The 21632-nt window shown below is 33.1% G+C and overlaps 2 protein-coding genes and 2 long non-coding RNA genes across 7 annotated transcripts; 1 reads left to right on the top strand and 3 right to left on the bottom strand.

Annotated features, from left to right (window-relative positions):
- Window positions 1–492: 492 nt before the first annotated feature.
- Window positions 493–6520, bottom strand: LOC119085990 (zinc finger CCHC domain-containing protein 24-like). 4 transcript variants are annotated; one of them, XM_037196559.1, is made up of 5 exons: window positions 6429–6520; window positions 5147–5678; window positions 1765–1992; window positions 1013–1177; window positions 493–949 (listed from the first exon to the last, which is right to left on the bottom strand). In XM_037196559.1, the coding sequence occupies exons 2-5, from the start codon at window positions 5363–5365 to the stop codon at window positions 836–838; spliced, it is 726 nt and encodes a 241-aa protein (XP_037052454.1). In that variant the 5' UTR covers window positions 5366–5678; window positions 6429–6520; the 3' UTR covers window positions 493–835. The 4 variants fall into 4 exon arrangements, with proteins under 4 accessions (XP_037052454.1, XP_037052455.1, XP_037052452.1 ...); XM_037196560.1 differs by having other exon boundaries at window positions 1765–1989; window positions 5147–5786; window positions 6429–6518; XM_037196557.1 differs by having other exon boundaries at window positions 5147–5786; window positions 6429–6517.
- A 7704-nt stretch (window positions 6521–14224) lies between these two features.
- Window positions 14225–15992, bottom strand: LOC119086070. Its single transcript, XR_005089394.1, has 2 exons — window positions 14553–15992; window positions 14225–14497 (listed from the first exon to the last, which is right to left on the bottom strand). It is a non-coding gene; the product is annotated as an uncharacterized LOC119086070 (long non-coding RNA).
- A 2343-nt stretch (window positions 15993–18335) lies between these two features.
- LOC119086043 (nucleoplasmin-like protein) lies at window positions 18336–20933 on the top strand. The gene is made up of 4 exons (XM_037196617.1): window positions 18336–18495; window positions 18704–18849; window positions 20295–20510; window positions 20647–20933. Exons 1-4 carry the CDS (start codon window positions 18474–18476, stop codon window positions 20758–20760), a joined length of 498 nt encoding a protein of 165 aa, XP_037052512.1. The 5' UTR covers window positions 18336–18473; the 3' UTR covers window positions 20761–20933.
- LOC119086044 lies at window positions 18979–19650 on the bottom strand. Its single transcript, XR_005089389.1, has 2 exons — window positions 19424–19650; window positions 18979–19211 (listed from the first exon to the last, which is right to left on the bottom strand). It is a non-coding gene; the product is annotated as an uncharacterized LOC119086044 (long non-coding RNA).
- Window positions 20934–21632: the final 699 nt, after the last annotated feature.

Here is a 21632-nt window from a genome sequence, read left to right on the forward strand (position 1 = left end):
CAGGACAATCACTCAAAATGTGTAGCATAGCTTAGTGGTCAGCACTACAATCTCACGTTGTCCATAATTTACAAAGTTCTATTTGTGATATGTCGAAACCATCTTGCCGATATATTGTACCAACTTATTGTTGAGTTACATTCGCTGGGTGCCAACTACTCTTTCATCCTTCCTTTGTCTGAGCACCGAACGAGCTAAGGCTATAAACAGGTCCAGTTCTACCTGAAACTGACCTAAGTTACCTGAAAAATGTTTTGACCTGAACCTGATGTTGTCAATTTCGAATTGACTTGACTTAACCTGAAATATGTAGATAATCGTCAGGTTATTGAAAAATTCCATGAAAATTTCAGGTACACCTGAAACCGGACCTGTCAGATTTAAATAAAACAAGTTTAAATCAGGTCAAGTTTGTCTTTATGAAATTACCTGAACTGAACTTTTAGGTCGAGTAATTTTTTTAACGCAGATAGCTCACAAGAACGAGTCATAAATTGTCGAAATAATTTATTTTAAAAAATAATTAAGTTTTACAAATTTACCGAAAACATTTTATGGAATTGACAAAAGACTATATACAAATCAAAGACCGACAGCAGAGAGCTTTTAATTTAAAAAGTAAAAACATTGCATTTATAGCAGGACAATAAAAGAAATTCAAATTTTAACCTTTCCCACACGGTAAACATATCATAGGACAGTGTAGTCAGACTCATTTAATCAAACCATTTTTAGAGTTTGTTCCATACGAGCCAAAGACGACGTTAGGTAGAGTTCGTCGTTAATTTTCGTCGTCTTTGTCGATAAACCCATGATAAAGCCGTCCGCAAAAGATTCATTGAACACGACGACAGTAATATCCCAGATCCTTGCATTTTTCACACAAATGTTGGGGATGGACTTTCGATTGATCCGACACGTCTAAGCCATCAGGTTTTTCAAGCGGACGCTAAAATTCAATCACAATGTTAACGAAAACAAATATCTCACATACAGTAAATGTAACCCTTGCCTGCTTATTCGGATACACATTAATATGGCATTTAATGCACTCCTGACCCATATTAGCCCAAGAATTACCAGACATCCATTTGCGTTTACATTTCGGGCATTTATATTCGCCGAAACATCGTTTCTTGCCCTGATATGGTGTTTTGCCTTCTCCTTTCGGACGTGCCTAAAAGAAAATTTTATTTGGTGAAATAAGTTTCTCCGATCGTGAATGATAAAGAGCAGTGTCAGTGCGATTCTCAAAAGTGGATTCAATTATTTATTTAAACGAAATTAGTCAAAATATTCGAATTGCGCGTTATATTTATCAATGGATTCCATTGTGCGTTCATTTAATTTGAAAGATAAACAAAACATTTCATTTAATGAGATTTCGTCTGCTGATTAATGGGAAATCGGCATAAGCATATAGTGAATTATTGTTGCAATATAACGACACAATGTCGTCTAAGTTAAGTGGAGGATATTTATACCGGTTTTAATGTTCTTCGATTTAAATGAAATGGTTGTATGATAAACGCCTTCACAAATAACGTCGAATGAACTTCTATTGATCTAAGCATTTCCAAGACTCACATTTCACTCAAAATCTATTACTTCATTTGTTCAACTATTCATTCTATTATTATGTATTTAAGACCACACTGATTTCCGTTTATTTCTACCCTCCAAAACACATGACCAGATTATTCCTCCCGAACCAAATCCAGTTAACGTTCGATTTCATGTAATAAAATCTCATCATAAACTCACCTGCGGACAATCACGTATGTAGTGACCTTTTTTAAAACAAAGGTGGCACATATAATTCAATGGCGGTGACTTGGCAGCCTTTTCATTACGAAATATTCGAAGATCGTTGAATTGATCGCAAAAATCCGATAATGGATCCGAGAGCGGTGCATCGATAGCTTGATTGTAGGAACATAGTTGTGCAGTAGGAAATGGACTCCAAATCGTTGGAAGCAAATTGAGATCCTGCTGAAAGGGTAGATGAAAGAAGAAAATTTAGTGTACAGTGACAGCGAAAGACAGTCGTAAAATAATGTTGATATTCAGAGTTAGCAACAGCTGGTCTCTATTTTATTGTCAGGGCAATATGCATTTATCGATTGACAGTCGACACACCTATATGTCAGGACAACAGCTTGATGCACACAAATCAAACAAGCATCGCAATGTTGTCCAGCTGAAATGTTGCCCAAATTTTAGGATTGTAGATACGACAAGCAGTCTTTTCTATTTTTCTTTATTCCAAATTTTCTTGCGTTTGAAACCGAATCTATTACTTCACTTGTTCCCGTACATACTTTATGTCACGCTTAAATCTATGTTTTTTATACAACCGATACCTCTGTCACTCAAAAATGTATGAAACGCATGGAAAAACAACCACTCAACCCAAGGAGCGTTACATAATTTCAGACGGTAAGCCGCCAGGGCCTATTATTTGGGAATTAATTCCCAAAATTCCCAAATATTCCCAAATATTCTCAAATATTCCCAAATATTCTCAAATATTCCCAAATATTCCCAAAAATTCCCAAATATTGAACTGAAGTGAAGAAGTCGTCTGTAGAGACGCAGATGTCTTTTCACTCAGGAACTACCCTTTAAATATTTGAACGATCAGTGGATATTATCCTTATAAACTTTTTAATACACAAAATGACCTGTTTTAAGCCGATGGAGGAACCCCAAAAGATTTAAGTGTTAAGTGCAATGAAAATAACACTTTGTTCATAAGGAATATGCATTGACATTGCCTAATCACGTCAAGCACATTACGTTCGAGGTTCCAAATTTTTTGGGAATATTTGGAAATATTTGAGAATATTTGGGAATATTTGGGAATTTTTGGGAATATTTGGAAATATTTGAGAATTTTTGGGAATATTTGGCAATACTTGGGAATTTTTGGGAATATTTAGAAATATTTGGGAATTTTTGGGAATATTTGGGAATATTTGGGAAGTAGAAGATTGAAGAAATGTATACGATAGAAAATACCTGCTGTAATGTCGCTGTATATTCCTAAGTCACTCGTGAACAGCTACTCTTAGCTTTCTTTTGAATTTCGACTGACCGAAATCAGCGTTTTTTTTCCGGGACTTTCTTATATACTACCACTACATATAAGAAAAATCCGAAAAAAATGGGGCTGATTTCGGTCAGTCGAAATTCAAAAAAACTCTAAAAAAACTTCTGATGGATGTCATTAAATGTCAGAGTCAGACACGACTCATAAAGCCTGGTTGATAACAATACAAAAAAAGAAACCTAACATTTTGGCAGAATATATTCAAAAGGATTAATTTTTTGGAATTAATTCCTAAATATTCCCAAAAATTCCCAAATATTTCCAAAAATTCCCAAATATTCCCAAAATCCCCAAATATTCTCAAATATTCCCAAAATTCCCAAATATTCCCAAAATTCCCAAATATTCCCAAATATTCCCAAATATTCCCAAATATTCCCAAATATTCCCAAATATTCCCAAAATTCCTAAATATTCCCAAAATCGATTCCCAAATAATAGGCCCTGGTAAGCCCTAAACATTATGTTACCAAGTCGACTTAAGTCCTTTATAGTTATTACTTGTTTTAAATTTCTCTCGCCTGTACGGGTTACATACTGTTTAAAGCAATAGATAAATGACTATTACCAACGCACTTCAAGCATGAGTGGTACTCTAAATAGGGTACTGAAACTGGACAGTGTATCATACAACTGTAAAACACTGTAAAAAACAGTTTCATACAAAAAAAAGTACTTTATTTGACAGTTGTCGACTATGATCACTTTTGCTTGAAGTGCGTTACTATTACATAACCAGGGATAAGAAGATGCAACTTCTCACTCTGCAAGCTGCATTGTGGCTTTGAGTTCTAATTGTATTCAAATCATTAGTAGAGAATCTTTTACTTCGTTAGTTGAGTCAAACATTTTCTTACTAGTGAAAGCTCAACATTTCTGTGTGTGGTCGCTGGCAGTAACTAATGGATATTGCCCTAATCGATTACACTATAAACACTCTGACGATGAATTTCGATGAATTAATATCTCTACTCTAATAACACACACAACAATATCAGTGGATGTTATGATTTTTATTCTTTAATGTTTCATGCTCGTCGCATTCTTTTCATTCCGAGTCGTCAGTCGTCCAAACATTTTGTTTACACTCTCATTTTTCGTTGTGAGCCAAAATGAACGATATTGTGATGTGTTTATCTATACTCTACCAACTATTATATATGAATGGTCTAAGTGTAACATATATAGCAGATACAATAGCAGCAGTAGAGACTGCAAGTTGAAGAAAATACAGCTTCATATTAGTTTTAAATTGAAACGAATCGTTTTGTGCTGTTACACGCAAACAAATTAATTAAAATGCTCAGCAAATTGATTACTCTGCTATAGTGTGAATGATATATTTATAAATCATGGGGGTATGAGCTCAGGATGAGTAATGCTGGAATAATATTTGAATTTATTAAGAAACAACCTTCATTGCTCGTGGTCGATGTGTTTTTAGAAACAGATAATAAGCAATCCATAGTATTGTCTACACTTGAACACAGGTTCTGGCAACTTAAATTTTTAATCTAACAGCATCAAAACGCAGACTTAGTGGAAGAAAATCAGGACCTTCTATCACATCTGTCTTACTACGTATAAAAAACTTAGTGCAAAAGAGATGCAAGATTTTAAGAGAGTAAAAGAGAAATTCCCTCACAAAATCGTGCATCTCTTTTGCACTAAGTTTTTTATGCGTTGTGTGGTAGACATATACGCTTATCGCGTTGTGCTAATTTGGTTCCTCCTAAGCTAAATAACTAAAGAGCATTTCTGTAAACACTGAACAGCTGACCCAATCTTGGAAGCCCGAAACTGACCCAATCCGAAGAAATTTTCGGTAGAGGCTTGATTTTTGCTTAACTTGTTACTGGTCTAGTCTAAGTGATGGGAGATCTATACGATTTGTATAGTGATTCCCATAACTTTAAGTGGTTTTTTGTGTATCCTTGAAGGATCTTGGATTCCTAACAATCTTTGTGACTTTCAGCGGGTATATATGGGTATGGCTAACCACTGTTCCCTAGAATAGAACATTGAGAAACCTACCCAATTTGAATCAGAATCTGTGTTGTGTTCCAATGGAAGTTGATAATACCACGGTAGCGGTTGCTGTCTGCGTACCATATTAATTGTGTTCTTATTCGGCTGCGTCACGGTCCTGTAGCCATTGTCTCGGCTGTAAGCCACTTTTGGTAACGAGCTATTCAACGGTGAATTCAACATTTTCGTGGACACCTGAGCCATCCCTGTGGCTGTTGGTGGCATTTTTCGAATGCAGAGTTTGTTAACCTTTCTCCACTACACACGAACGATTTGTTTATGTATGTATTAACAGCGTACGCAGTTTGATTGTTTTCATTAACGTTGCATTTCCAATTAAATCTCGATGCCTTCATAAGGCATATGGTTTTTCACTTAAACAGTCGGTTGCACCATAAACAAACGCACACAGAATTTCGGTTAATATTGCAACTTAAATTGACTTTCCACTATGTACACCGTAATCTTGTTGTGTTTGGTAATCATATCATGATGTTGTATTGTAAACAAATTCTACATTTTACATCCCGCACAAAAACTATGAGTATAAATTAGATGTTACACACCGTTCGTGTGAACAGCCGCAGGTCTGGTGTCTTAAGCGGATGAAATTTTGTTACTTAATGAAAGAAAATGTTTTATTTCACTGTGGATGAAAATAATTTTCGATTATTTTTAGCTACAAAAAGAAATTAATTTTGAAAGAGAAAATGTTTGGTCAATTTCAGGTTCAAATTTTTTGAATTTTAATTTGCAGGATCAAAGACCGAACTGATCGGGTCGCGGTCATTAGCAACGGCAATATTCACAAATTAATTTTGAATAATTTTTAGATTTTATCTTTCACAAAAGGCAATGAGTCTATCATTACTTATTGATACTGAATCTGTTACTTCATTTGGTTTAACACTCTCTTTGCTTGATAACACTACATTAGCCAGAGCAAGACACTATCTGGCAATAAACATATGATATAGCCGCATCAAGTGTAGACATTATTACGCAATCCAGATGCAAATTTGTTTTATTTGTGGGATTATAAACTTAATGGGATATAAGTAGCCGACGAACTATAAAATTTATCATAAAAATTATTCGAAAATCGCAAGAAAACAAACCAAAAATTTTCTTTCAAATTCAATCTGAACAAAACACAAAGAAATTTAAAATTCGAAAATAACAAAAAATAATTCTTTTGTTGAATTCTGTAACTCCCGGTTTCCCATTTAGTCTGTTCCAAAAATAAAACAACATAAAATTTTCTGAAATGTTTTTACAAGATACCGACACTGAAAAATGAGAAGAAGAAAATCGACAAAGAAACCGTCGCTCGTGTATATAACCAATCGGCTTAAAGTTGGATCACATACTAAATTACGATGCGCGAGTTTCTCTGACTTTCGTACTTATAATATCCCATCTACTAACATCTACCTATAACTCGACCATGATTATGTTAATGTACATACTAAAAAAGAGCTAAACGATGAAAATGTGCTGAGCATTTTCTCAGATGGTTGATAAACTTACGTCATATTTATAAGTATGCGCATAGTGATATTATAGTGGTGGTGGTAAACAATTATGCTCTTATAGGAGTTAGAATATTAACAGTAGATTCCGTGCCTGTTTCCAAAAGAAATTGTAGGTGAATTCCCGTCAGCGCTGAGTAATTTTAGCTGGCATACGACATTTTCACACTCTCAATACAATACAATTGCGAGTGGATTTTGTAACATTCTCATTCGGATAGCATGAAATCCTACGTTTCCAGCGACACCCATTTACTTTGATGTATAATGCGGGAACGCTAGTTATGTTACAAACTTTTTGACGTCCTTAGCTTGGCTCCAACGAACTCTAAACTTACATATTTGTCAATATATTTTGAATATTCTAGAAAAATGCACTTAGATCAATGAATCATGCACTTCATAGGCTGGAATAAAGGTATTAATGTGGCTTTCGAGCAAGCCATTTTCTGAGCTATCGTCCCGACGGACTAGTAATTTAAAGCTGTGCCTTAATTCATGACATTTTTCTCTGTTCAGAAAACAGAGAAACTCTTTTTCGAAAAAAATCTTTTCATAGAATTATACCTGATTACCAAAACATTGGCAGTCGATAGCTCCGCTGGAACGGTGAATCGCTTTCAAAGCAAATGAAACTTGCTTCGATTTTTTTAAAAGATTTTTGTTGGGGATGTCTAGTGCTCCAAACAGATCGTTCTGACCTGATCTGAATCTAAAAAAAAAGCGATTTGAAGATTTCAGATTCAGATCCAGATCTCTGGCGGCTTGATCTTATCTGATCTGACATCTGAAAATTGGAAGCAGATCTGATCTGATCACAGAACTGAAAATTTGAATCTGGAAAGTTTCGGATCAATCTGAAATCTGAAAGTCAGTATGACTAAACAAATGCTAATTTATTAGAAATTCTTGAACTGCTGGGCTCCGCGAGTGCAGGAGAACGAGGAGAACTAATAAAATCAGAAATATTGCTATAATAGTAGCAAGTTTTGGAATTTCAAATTTTATTCTTGGGACTTCAGATCATTCAGATTCAAGTCTTCATATTTCAGATTAGAATCAGAACAGATCAAAAATTTCAGATCAATCTGGAAAAAAATCAGATTAATCTGATCTGTTCCGAGCCCTAGCGCATGTCAGATTTTTTCAAGCTCTCTCTATGGACCCCCAGGATACAATCAAATATTTTTAGTAGTTTGTGTAAAGGGCGGTACTATGAGTATGAATAACATAACAAGAAAATATTTCGATGGGAAAATTTTTAATTTTTCGATGTTTCTTTTTTTGACCTTCGGGAGGCTTCGAAAACTGTGGATTACTTTTATTTTCTCTTATAAAGTATTTTTAGTTATTTTTCATAATTTAAGGTATTACAATTATGAAAAATTAAGAATTATCACATTTTTGTTTATGTAGGATCTGATATTTCTGAAATTTGTTGAATTTTTTCCCATTCGAAATTTTTGTCACACACGTATAAAGACCAGTTTACTGGGCAAAAACCATTCAACTGTCACATTTGTGGATCTAGAAACTATGTAGAATATGTTGAAAACGCAAAAATAGCTCAACGTCGGCTTACGTCAATTCAACTGAAATACTGACATTTTTGACAGACGCCGACGACGCAGTAAAATTTGACATTAGCTACGTTTTACGGTCATGACATTATATGTTCGCAGTATACACTGAATGTGCGTACAGAGTGTGTGATAAGCACCAGCTTCCATCATCAGTAATTTTTTGTGTGTCGCATGTGGTAACTCTTCCGTAAAGTATTTTTTTAAGACTTTCAACAATCAGCCTAAGGTCTCAAAATGTACAAACAATCTGATGGCCAACTTTTACAGCAGGTAATCAAACAAATTAAGTTTATCTTCTCTGCCACAGGTTAATATTAGATTCTTTTAGAAACTGGACGCCCGAACAAACTCGCCTGTTGAACCATGTAACACGAAAGCTGGCACTAAATTGCAAGATCTAAACGACGACTGCCTTTTGGAAATATTTTCGAAGGTTCACAACATAATGGACTTGTGTTCCATAGCAGAGATTTGTGAACGTTTCCGGTCAATTAATCAGAGTGTTCGTGTTATTGGAAAGACATTCCAAGTCGGTGTGGAAGAAAAGGTTTACCTGGTAGAGTCAGAGAAATTTTTTTATTGTACGAGTGAACGAAGTGACGCTGAAAGGATTTTTAAGAATTTTGGATCGAAAATGTTGGAAGTTGGTATCATGGAAAGAAAAGAATGCTTCGTATTTAGTCTGGTAGGGAGGCACTGTAAAAAGCTGAAAATTCTGCGTTTGAGTAATATCCGCTTATCTGCCATGATCGCACAACAATTGAAGCCTGTTTTAGGACGACTGCAGAAGCTTGTGTTGTTCAGAGTTTCCATTGGAAGGACTAAAAATGAGTCAATTTTCAGTGGGCTAGAATCACTCATTGAACTACAAATCAGATTTGTAGAGAATGGCACAGTAATTCTTACTCACTTCTTCCCTAAATTGGAACACTTTGCGTATGATAAAACCATCTCGGCTTCAAAGGATTCGTGTAGTAGATTTTTCGAAGCCGATGCATTATCGACTTTCATAGAACGTCATAGAACGTTAAAATCACTTGATATTCAACTTAATAGATGTCATCAAAGATATTGGACAAATGTTTTTAAAGCAATTGGCAATAGTTGTGTGGAAGTGAAAAAACTGAAAGTTGGACCTGGATCTATTCCTAAAAGATTATGCCATAATTTTGAAGCACTGTATGCATTGAAATCGCTGAGGCATTTGTATTTATGGGGGATGAAGTTTCAAGACCTTAATGTTTTTGCACCTTTATTGTTGCTGCGTAAATTAAAATTGCAAGATTGCGAGCTTCTGTAGAATAAAATAAGACTACTCGCTTCAATGGTTGTATATAGACTGCTTTATTAAGTATATTATTAACATTAATGTCTAACGTGCATACATTATAATATCTCTCTTTACTAAACATTACTCTTTATTAACCATAGGGTTAATGAGTGCGGCATGGCACTACATCACCCTTCTTGAGAAAGAGTGACGACACATTGACAATTGGAGTCACTCGTCTAACAAATATAATTTCAATGTCTAATAAACTTAGCAATAATAAAAATAATAAACTAATAAAATAACGAATGGAAAATGTAATAAACTTTCAAGTTGTAATATTTCATCAAGCTCTGGCTTTCCTTCCCCCATCTTTTTGATTTGAAATTTTATTTGGTAATATACACGATAGGTGACAATACACCATTTAATAAGGTTATAAAGAAAATAAAAGCTAGGAAAATGTAGAATAAAAGTACAAATTTCGATTAGAATGGTTGATGTGATATGATAATGAATGGTAAGCGGGTCAAGATTCACAATAATACAAAACTTTGATTTTTTTTATATTTGTTATAAGGAGTATATATTTGGAATAGCGTTGTGGACGTTTGATAAGGTTCATACCAATGCTTAAATACAGAGTAGCTAATTCTGTATTCAATCATTTAGGTGGGATGTCAAATAATGTAGCATGTAAAATTTTCAAATTGATCAACAAGTTCATGACGCTTGTATCACTCAATTAAACATGTCTAAATAAATGCTCTGTGGGTGAGGTAAGGTATGTTTCAAGGGATGAGGTGAGCAAGGAAAATTTGTATAGTGATTATGTTAACATTTGATGTTACATGAGATTCTGTATTACCATTTTAATTTATCTTTCAGAAGAAAAAGTTCTTTTTTTTTTTTTTTGCATCATTCTCCAAATTAATCATTATTGAACAAAACTGGAAGGAGGTAGCCAATTATTTCATCTTGTTGTACTAATTTCATAGCGTATCAATAGCATCATATTTTTCATTTGCGATTCTGATAAAATAAATGATTTCAAATAAATTTTCGAAATCGTATGAATCAAAAAAAAATTTCGCCATTCGTGCTACAAGGTAAAATATCTCAAACAAAATTGTCAATTTTGATTAATTCATTAATTCAGTTTCATCAAAAAAAAATCCCATCTCTGTTTTTATGCATTCACGTGGGTCCTTTTCGACGACAATCTTTATTAAAAACTATAGAAAAATTATCACTTTTCGTGAACGTGAAATAGAAACATTTTCACCATTGTCGAGACTGTGGGGACTGCCCATATGCCTCAAGAATTAGATCCAAAATCTCTACTTTCATTAATCCACTCACTTATAATTAATATCGTACACTAAGAAGTCGACTTGTTTAAAATTAACTTAAACTAAATATCGATTTATGCCATTTCGATATTACGATACCACTTCTTTCATAATTTCATTTTTTTTCATTGGTATTTGGCCGTTTTTCGCTTTGTGAAACAGTTGGTTCTATTAATTATGTTTGATAAAATGTTTAATAATTTTGAATTTTTTTGTATTTAACAATGTAGCAAAAAAAACAATTTTAATACAATAACCCTATCTTGCATGAAAAAAAAAACTTCATCGGACTTGTCAAAAATTTTCAGAAAAATGCGTTTGAGAAGATTTAAAATTCAAATATCGAAAGTTTGATTTTCAATCGCATACCTCTTCACTTTACTGTTTTCCATTTCACTTAGATATTCAAAAGTTCAGCTCGTTAGGATTTTTTTATACGAAAATTAAGTTTTATACTTGGCTAGAGTTCAATAAATGTTCAATTTTTCCTAGATTTTCAAAATAATTTTCTGGATTGAAATTTAAGTTTTCATAATTAATTAGATTATCTTTTATGTTTGTCCTTTTTCTTTTTTTCTTTTTTGTTTTGATCAGTTATCATTATAGTTTGGCTTTATTATCATTCATCATTTGGCTTTTCATTTCGATTCATTTTTCAAAGGATTGTCATAATTTCAGATGTACCTTGCCAAATAATATATTTTTATAAATGCGCAATTCAATATTTTTCTCTACCCGTTAATAATAATTTATAGTTCTCATTGAACCATAGCCTGTAGCGAATCAATTTCATATTTCAAATAATAATAGTGTACACTTTTCAAAACGACATCAGATTTATTCAGTAGCTTTCTTTATTCCATCTAAATTGTTACTTTTTTTTTTCTACGTTTGTTCATCATATCATATAGTCATTTAATTCATAAATTCATTAATTACAACTTTTTCATAACATTCATATCAGATTCAAAACAAGCAATCAGTTAACCAAATCCATTTTCAGACTTCAATTAGTTTACAATCATCGTCATTCATTCTATGTCGCACGGGAGAGGCTACTAGGTCTTTTGGTATCATCTGTTACATATAAAGATAATCTACTGTTTCACTACCAATGTTACATTTGTATTTTCTATTCTCTTTCGTTATTCAATAATCATTTTTTTTTATTTATTAGCCATATAACTATTCATTTGTTAATTTCATTGCTTTCATCATTACATATTTTGTATCTGTCATAATGCTTGTTTATCATCATCATCATCAATACGTTTAAAATTCTCATATTATTCTTAATCTCTTCTTTTGTTTTAATTCACAATTCGTTCATGTTTTCATCTCAATATATTTCATAATTTTACATTTTTCATCCTTTTATCGCATATACATTCAAAATTTCAAATTCGTTTTTTTTTATTCGTTTACCTTTTTCCTATTGGAGTAAAGACATATTCTATGTTTTATTTCAATACTTTCTCATTTTCATATATCTGTTTTGTTTAATTTTATATCATTTCATTTCACAAAGCTCATAAAAGTGAAATACAGTGTTTTGCGTGTTTCAATTCTTAATTTCTATCTGTTCCTTTTTGTAATCTTAATATTGCAATTTCATTTTCTTTTTTTTCAATTTATAACTTGTTTCTTGTTTCATCAATTCATTATTTCGTAACATTTTTATTAGTTGACTTGAGGTTAAATTTAGTTCCATATGCCAAAAAAAATTAAAAATTCCAAAATGAATCATTCGAAAAAAAAGTTCCGGTCGATTTCTCTTCTTTCAATCACTACTATATGAGAGAACGCAACGTTGATTACATGAATATCTCAATATCATAGTGCAAAGTGCGCTAAAAAAAACTTTTCTCTTTTTTCTCAAATTTTTATTAATTTTAAAAATCGTTTTAATTTGAAACTTCAATTGAATTTATAAAGTATTATACTTTGATACATTTAATAGCAAAATGCAAAATAGAGTCAATCAATTTACTCAAATTCATTTCATGACATTAGGATCATCTGAGCAAAGTATCTAAATCAATCCGTCGTTTAAGACAAGATTTTCAGGACAGATTGCCGTAAATTTCACAAAAAAAATTATATTATCAATCAAAAATTAAATTTACCATCAATATTACGCCTTGCTTCAAGTTCGCACATTCAAAACTTCTCGAATAAAAGTATATATGAAGTATAATTGTAAATTTAAAAAAAAAACAATCGTTTAAATTTGCATTTCAATGTCCCAAACTTTCTAATTTTTTTTAAGTTTTTAAACATTCAATCTTTTCGAAAAAATACATGAGTTTCTACTCTCAATTATTCTCAAATTTCTCAAACGTAAACATTGACACTTTAATTTAATTTCTTTTTAATTTATTCATGTATTTTATTCATTGTTTCATTATTCGCATTTTTTTTTTGTTTTTCTCTTTTTCCCATTTTTTTTTATTCATTTATTGCACAAAGTCATCGGAATTTTTTCCTTTTCTCCTCATTCAACGAATTTCTATTCAGATTTCAAAATTCTCATTAAGACCAGTGTACGAACGGACGCCCAAATGGCGTAGAAAAAGCTGACTTCGCGCAGACAGTGCGCCACCGGCAATTTGAAAAGATCTTTAAAACCGTAACACTTGACGGAATGCGAATATTCTAAAGTACTTATGTTCTCAAAAGGATCTGTGCAGCCTTTTCTTCTTTCTTTTTTTTTCTTCATCTTTCATAGGTTTCCATTGCAATTTAATCAATTTGAACGAGATTATATAACACTAATTTCTTAAAACCGAAAATAAGATAACCGTCTCTTCATTCGTCTTTCACTATTCTCAAAACTTGACGTGTGGTTTCAATGTTGGATTATGTAATTTTCTTTTCAAGCAATAAAATAACATATACAATTGATTTCCGTAAGGTGATATAGTCATAAACAAATTAGTTCGAAAAAGAAATCCTTTAAAAAAATTATTAATGAGCAAAAAAATCCTTTCAAGAATGTTATATCGTGTAAATTTCCATTTTTAACTTAAAATATTAATTTTTCAACCATCATAGATCATTGAAGTTCAAGTTCAAATTCAATTTTTTTTTTTTTTTTTTTTTTATTATTTTCAAGTAAATATCAGAATAGACCGATAAAAGATTTACGTGTATGTAAGAATTTCTGAGCTTCCATTACATATACAAATTACATAACCGTACTGGTTTCTTTTCTTTCTTTTTTTTTCAAAAAAATCTTCATTCATTCCATTTTTCAACTTTCAATGTATCTGCAATATCATCTCTTCCATCTACACTACCAGCACTTCAATTTGTGGTCAAAATTTGATTCAACTTTTTTTTTTTCAGATATCATTCTACCATGAAATTTCTACCTCTCTTTCAGAAAAATAAGCGTTTTCAAGTTTCGATTTCAATTTTTGATCAGATCTTCTTTTCTTCTCTTTTTTTTTTTTTTAATGCTTTCAATAGCTAAGCCACCAAATTTAACACCTTTACAAAATTCTTCAACATTAACTTCATACAATTATTTTCCGTCATACCTCAATTCTAGTTCGTTTCAAAGTTCATAATTCGTCATTCAATTTCAAAGTTCGTTATCAAAATTTTTACATAAGTATCTATACAGCATTTTTTTTTTATAAAGAAATTATTCTAATTAGTTTTTAGATTTACAGCATTCATTAAGTAATCCAAAGCTTCAAATTTCAAATTTCATTTCGTTACTCAATTTCAAATTTCTATCAAAATGTATTGCTTTCATATAAATATTCATATCGTATTTATCAAAAAATCGAAGTCATATCTCAACTCTTCAATTTAATCCTTCAATTCAGTCAATTTCAAAGTGCCCAACCAAAAATTTTCGTACCAACACTGACACCGTTAAATTTTGAAAAGTACAAAATCATCTCTCAGTTCTTCATTTAATATCAAGGTTCCATTTCAAAAGTTTTCAAAGTTCAAATTTAAGCTTTCTACATTTATGTCTTCAGACCATAACAACTATGGAGATGCCATTTCAAAAACCGAATATATTAAGAAATTGAAATTTCATTTTTTTTTTCATGTAGTAATAAACTACATCATATGCATGAATTATGTTTTGATTAGCAAATAATATACATTTTCACTTTCATTGCAATTCATGGTATCGCATTTCTTTCAAGCAAATTGTTATTGCAACAATCAAATCATGCTTTGATCAGCAAAAACCTTACTTTATGTTGTCGCGTTTCAACTAAAATGTTTTTTTTTTTTTTTTTAACATCCGCTCATGTTGGCGTGGCTCAATTTTTTTTCACCACTTTGATCATAAAAATTTCAAATTTTTCACAAACAATTCTTCATTTTACATATATCATTCTTTCTTTTCTTTTTCACATTTAGAGGCACCAATATGGATAAACATGAATACGAATACCAATTAATATCTTCACTCTCGTCTTAACAATAATTTCATGTCATCACTTTTACAGATTCTTTTTTTTTAACCAATATGAGTAAACATTTTCACAATTGTCTCAAGAATAATCTCGTTTTTATACTTTCGTCCACCATATTTTCTACAAATTGATACCTTTTTTAATTTCTCGTTTCATGTCTGTTACCATTTCCATTATAAATTGCTTGCATTTATCGTTTTAGAATCGTCCGAAAGATTTGATCTCACATTGTTGTCCAAAGGAAGTCTTCACAGGTGCCATTGTTCGATTGCTTCTTGTTGTTTCGGTTTTCGTCAAAACCGCCAAAAAGTCGCTGCCTGGACTCGGATTTCTGGTCCAACCGAGGTCGCAGTGCCCAAGTTTATATTCAGCCAATCAGCATTTTCATTTTTTTTTCATGTGACGCGGGTCAGTAATTCTTCACCGTTTTTAGTTTTTGTTGGTTTTCTAACACATCATATTTATTTTCTATCACTCTGTTCAACTTTCTTTCAACTTTCAGCATTTAAATTTCAATTTTTAATTCAATCTTCAACATATAAATTTATCATTTTTCACTTCAGGTAAAATTTCTTTTACTGAACCGCAATTTTATATAAATACTTTGAGGTTCTTTTTTTTCTTTTACTGCACAGCCAGCGGAATGCTGACTGTGCAGGCCTGCGGGTCGCCATGTAGAATACATTTCGGACTTCGAATCCGAAGATTGCAGGTTCGGGTCCTGTCTCGGTCGCCATGTAGAATAAAATAAGACTACTCGCTTCAATGGTTGTATATAGACTGCTTTATTAAGTATATTATTAACATTAATGTCTAACGTGCATACATTATAATATCTCTCTTTACTAAACATTACTCTTTATTAACCATAGGGTTAATGAGTGCGGCATGGCACTACACTTCCACGAGACATTGAACAATTCGTATGCTTGGATCAATTGCCTATCCTTACTTTAAAACATTGTGATTTTTATGGAGCTTTCGATGCGGCTGATATTATTTGCAAGTTAGCAAATTTAGAGAAAGTGAAATTATACTTTTCTCGGTTTAATGAAACTGAATTTGTTTTGGATGCGTCAATATGTGCAAAGATTGATAATGTAATAAAGGGAAGATCGAAAGCACTGACGATGAAATGTGAATATGCGACTCCATTTGAAAAGTGTATGAGAAATCGTTATTTTCATCCAAACAAAAGATTGCGTTTCTCTGATTAATCGACGCCGCAAGTGCCATGGAAAATTGGAGAAGACAAAGAATTCGACAGATGTTTCTATAGATTTTGTTATTTATAAAATATTCGGAAAATAAATTAGTTGTAAAATGTCTATTGTAAACAAAGTTTCTCATTTAATTACCTTTTTACTGATACCTTGCGATCTTCTGTATTTCATATACGGGAAGACGATTGTGGAGCGATGCCTAGCCCAATAGTTCGATGCTAATGACACCTTTTTTTAGAAGGTTGACTGTGATTTACTTGTGTTTCACAAAATGTTGTGGCTATCACAAAACAGATGGCCCAGGTTTCTAAGCAATTTTTTGATTTTAAATAAAAGGCATTACCTCTGCCCATATGTTTACCTTAGCCGAGACGAAAGAAAATATTTAAATTTTAAGAAAATTGGATTTGTACATACAACAGTAGCTATTGGCGATAAAGCAAGCTAAACTGCATATTTTCCTACTTTTCCTGTTTTCCTTCTGTCAGGTTTTGTTTATTGGCAAAGCACTTCAAGTAAGTCACACTGTAAAAATCGAGGTAAATAAAGTGAGGAGGTAATGCCATATATAACCGATTGTCGTTATAACACAAAATAAATGCTTAAATTCTCCCAAAAAACTAGAGATTTCTAACGTTTCATTGAAAAACCGAAAACCGCGGTTTTCTTGATAAAAAACCGTGGTTTTTTAACTCCCAAAATCGCCCGGCTAACCGGTTCGGTTTAAACCGGTTTGCAATCCCTAAATACAACTAAATCGTAGTCAACCATTTAAAAAAAAAGATTGCATTGGCCAAGGTAAATACAGTGTAGAGGTAATGCCATTCAGACGCGCGACCTAGCACATAAGTTCGATGCCAGTTACATCTTTTTTTAAAATGGTTGACTACGATTTACTTGTATTAATTTGGCGTTGATGACTTTTTGTGTCGGAAATTTTTTGATTTCTGCAAAGCTGTGCTTGATTTTGATTTTAGGCTTAAAAACGATTTGTTGTCAGATCAGTTATTTAGCAATAGATTGTACTTCCTGTGGATTCGCCAGTAGGGTTTTACCCGTTGGTGTGAAATAAATAAATATTATTATTTCACAAAAATATTTTCACTATCTCACAACAGATGGCCCGACGTTCTATTCCATTTTTTGCTTTCAACGAAGGGATGATATGGCGTTTGTATCGAACTTTCGTGCCACCGCACATCTGATTCGATTATATATGGCATTACCTCCTCACTATATTTACCTTGGCATTGGCATGATCACTTTTGGTTGAAGTGCGTTGTTATTGGCCAAATGCGCGTTTAAACTTTTACATATCGCGATCATATCATCAATATGATGTTATCTATATATAACTACCTTTGTTGTAAGTATCGGTAGTGTGTGACAGTGTCACAGAAAGTCTGTTACTTCGTTCGATTTAACAAATAAATAATAATATCGAACTTTTGGTGCCACCGCACTTCTGATTGTAACTCATACAACAAAACAAAGACATCTTTAAACAGAGAGTCTTCTGCGACTTCATAAGCTTACGAATATTTTCTATGTTAATGATAGGAGTAGTGTGACACATAATCCTTTACCAAGGTAAATATAGTGTGGATGGCATTACCTCCACACTATATTTGTCCTTTACTTCGTTAGTCGTAATACACATTTTGCAATGCATGAGTGTCTTTTCCCTAAAGTTCATCGCGTATTTATTGTCATCGTTGTCGGTAACAGATGAAATTGGTAACTCTATGCAATAACAGGTGACACCAGCTGTTGTGTTCTATTACCTTTTAAAAGAGACGCATCTAACTTATTTTCATCACAACCCTGGATTGCTCATTTAATTGTTAAACATTCAAAGCATCATAAAGTGGTTGAAACGAGTACCAAAACGACGTGCCAATTACATTTTAAAAGTAAATACGATCGCAATGGAAGGAGAATATTTTTACGGTAAGACCTTCGACAGATTCAACATGACCAAAAGAAACGCGCCACGAAACGATAAAAAATTTAAGTTTCATAATTGTCTGTGATTAGAAAATATGAAATTCAGACAGAACAATAGATTTGGCGCGGGTTAATTTTTTTTGGTTAGGTGTCGTTTCAGATGGGAACATTGACTAAGTTAACCAAAATCCAAAATTTTATCATAATTTAGGTGCTGTCCTCGGCGAGCCAAAGGCGACAACAACATGGAATTCTTCTGAAAATGGAGAAGAAGAACAAAGTCCTCTTTTCAAGCTAGTGGTCAAACAAATTCTCTTGGGTCAAAACGCCCCAGTCGACGAGTATAATGTTATCGAGGTAAATTCTTTATTTGATTTTTATTCTGCTCGAATAAGTTGACTTACTGTTGGTGGTTAGAGCATAACCAATGGATAGCACTTCTTGGACTTTGTTCCTGTAAAACATATCGACGAAACAAAGTAAAAATTACGAAACGATACCAACTCGGCGTCTTTATTTACACGCTCAATGAATTCCAGGATTAATTTTGATTTTGCATTAGTTTGTATCGTATTGATTGTTGTAACAATTGCGGTCTCACCAAAAAGACATCATTTTCCGTTGGACACCAAGTCAAATTGAAACATTTCCCGGCTGGCGTTCTTTGCAGACCCTAATGCAATCTCTATATGCTTGGATGACTGATTTTACATCAGTTTCTGTAAGCAAATGAATAAGCAAAAAGAACGGAAATTTAAGGTAAATTGCACAGGTCCTCAATTATGGTGGAACCAGTCTCTAGAAATGCACCAGTAGTTGGACACCAATTGTTTTTATTCATAAAACGTTTATCAACCAAAAAGTAATAGGTGTCCGACTACTCGTATATGTCCGGAGACTGGTATGCTCACCCTACGTGTAATATTATTACCAGCGTTAATCACTCGGGTGCTTGTGTCTGACGATTGAATGTTAGCCAATGAATGGTAATATTGTTGGACTTGCAAATCGGTACAGTCCATTTCGCAGTCACCTTTCACTGACACGTAATTTGTAATGATCACCACGAAGATGATGGTGAAAAAGCCCATTTGTGACACCATGTTTTTGAACAAAATTTTTTGAATTGAATGTGCTTCTCAAGATCCAATGACTTACTGCTGACTTCTTATCTGAATCGGCACTAGCGGGGCCTGTAAATTTATTTTATCAAAAACAAATTGTTGTTGTTGTTCCTTTGCTGATTATTAATTTCTGATTCTTTGTTAAGCTGTAGCGGAATTCGTTCCGTCGCGTTATATCAAGAAAATATTTGCTGTGAAAGCTTTTCTTAATGGCAAGCGTATCTTAATGGCAAGCGTATCACGATACAAGGATCAAATCTACTACTTCTTCTGTTCAAAGTATCGCTTCGTGTTTGATACAAAATCTTTTACTTCAATTTATTCGATCAAGTCACTTCAAGCATGAGTGGAACTCTAAATAAGGTACTCTAAAACTTGACAGTATCACACAGCTATGAAACACTATAAAAAACAAAATAGAACTCTATTCAGCAGCGGTCGACTATGAACACTTTCGCTTGAAGTGCGTTGATTCGATGTATATTTTTCTGAACATAAGAGGATTCTGCCCACATCTTCATCGCTTATTATTTCTACAACAGATGACTAGCTGTACAATTTGCTTTTTTATACCAAATGCTGTTAAAGACAACAGTTATTCTTCGCTAGCCATAATAACAAATGACATAGCCTGTCTCTACCTAACCATAAATCTTTATTTCTCCACGTCTTTCGCAGGTTAAGACGACGTCGGCGAACGGCCCTGTACAGATTCCCATTGCCGTATTGAAAGCGGGCGAGGCTCGTACTTCAATTGTCAATCTGGAGTTCCCTGAAGCACCCGTCACATTTACTTTGATCGAAGGTTCTGGGCCAGTATACATTCATGGCAATATCATTTCGACCTATATGGAACAAGTGGAGGACGAGGGTGACGAATGTATGGAATCGGTGGTAAGAGCTTCTTTTCCGTAGAATTTTTTTTTTCCACTGAATCTCGATACTCAATGCGATAAAGGATAAACTTTTTATTCGTACTACGATGACGTGACTATTCAATTCATGATTTCTTGTTTTTTTTTTCCTATAGGAGGAGGAGCAGCACGAAGAGGATAATAAGAAAAGAAAAATTGACGAAAATGGTTCCAAGGCAGCAAATGGCTCCAATAGCCAGAAAAACAGCAAGAAACAAAAAACTGGTTAATGTCCGTAATTCAGTTCGATTGCTACTATACATTGAAATTCTTAAGCAGCTAGCGATCAATGATAATTAAAAACTTTTTTCTGCGTTTTTACTCATGACGTCAAGTCGTCCATTAAACTTTTTTTGTACTTAAGGTTATTTCACCAAAAAATAAAAATTTCATTTCGTTTTTGCAAAAATCATTTTTTTTTATTCTACAGTCTCATGCAACAACGTAGGGCCTGTGTGCATCAATTTTAACACGATTTTGATTTCGAGCCTCCGATCTAATTGAAAGTTAAAAATTCTAACTATTTTTAGGAGTTTTATGAATTGAAGAAAGGGTTAAGTGGGTAGGAAACAGATGCCGCATCGCTTAGGATTCAATTACGAATTTTAGGTCCATTAGCAAATCATCTTTAAGCTTCAGTTAAAGTGAAAGCAATCTCTCATTTTTCGTAGGGATCAGCAAATTGGCTTTAGAAAAATACTGTCTTTACAGTCTACTCGTATGTTAGGAGAATGGAATTAAGACTGAGAATTTTCGGGAGAGTTTTCACGAACATCAGGAGAGGTCGGTATATCTTGAGGCAATTTTCAATCAATTTGAATTCGTCTTCCCGTTCATATTTTTCCTACTCATTTTATTTCGATTCCCATCTGGTTTCCCAGTTTGAGCCAGTTAATTTGTGCTTTGTTTACACCAAAATTTAGACAAAGATTATTGAAAGGTTCTTACGTAACTTTAGTATTCTCCGCCTATGGTCTTAGATTCCTGGATTATACAGAGAATTTTGAGGAAGTTTTAAGACTTCCTTGCCTAGAAAATTAGAAAACTGAAATTGAACGATGCACCGCACACACTGGTTGACGTGTATGACGTAAACCAAATA

Source organism: Bradysia coprophila, chromosome IV, assembly GCF_014529535.1.
Source record: "Bradysia coprophila strain Holo2 chromosome IV, BU_Bcop_v1, whole genome shotgun sequence".
Classification (NCBI taxonomy): Eukaryota; Metazoa; Arthropoda; class Insecta; order Diptera; family Sciaridae; genus Bradysia; species Bradysia coprophila.

Excerpts from the sequence above, each read along its gene's own strand:
- LOC119085990 (XM_037196559.1), bottom strand. The coding sequence starts at position 5,365 with ATGCCACCAACAGCCACAGGGATGGCTCAGGTGTCCACGAAAATGTTG. Across the intron at positions 1,993-5,146 it reads CAGATTCTGATTCAAATTGG|CAGGATCTCAATTTGCTTCC; the intron begins GTAGGTTTCTCA and ends CTACCCTTTCAG. Across the intron at positions 1,178-1,764 it reads ACATACGTGATTGTCCGCAG|GCACGTCCGAAAGGAGAAGG; the intron begins GTGAGTTTATGA and ends ATTTTCTTTTAG.
- LOC119086043 (XM_037196617.1), top strand. The coding sequence starts at position 18,474 with ATGGAAGGAGAATATTTTTACG. Across the intron at positions 18,850-20,294 it reads ACGAGTATAATGTTATCGAG|GTTAAGACGACGTCGGCGAA; the intron begins GTAAATTCTTTA and ends CGTCTTTCGCAG. Across the intron at positions 20,511-20,646 it reads ACGAATGTATGGAATCGGTG|GAGGAGGAGCAGCACGAAGA; the intron begins GTAAGAGCTTCT and ends TTTTTCCTATAG.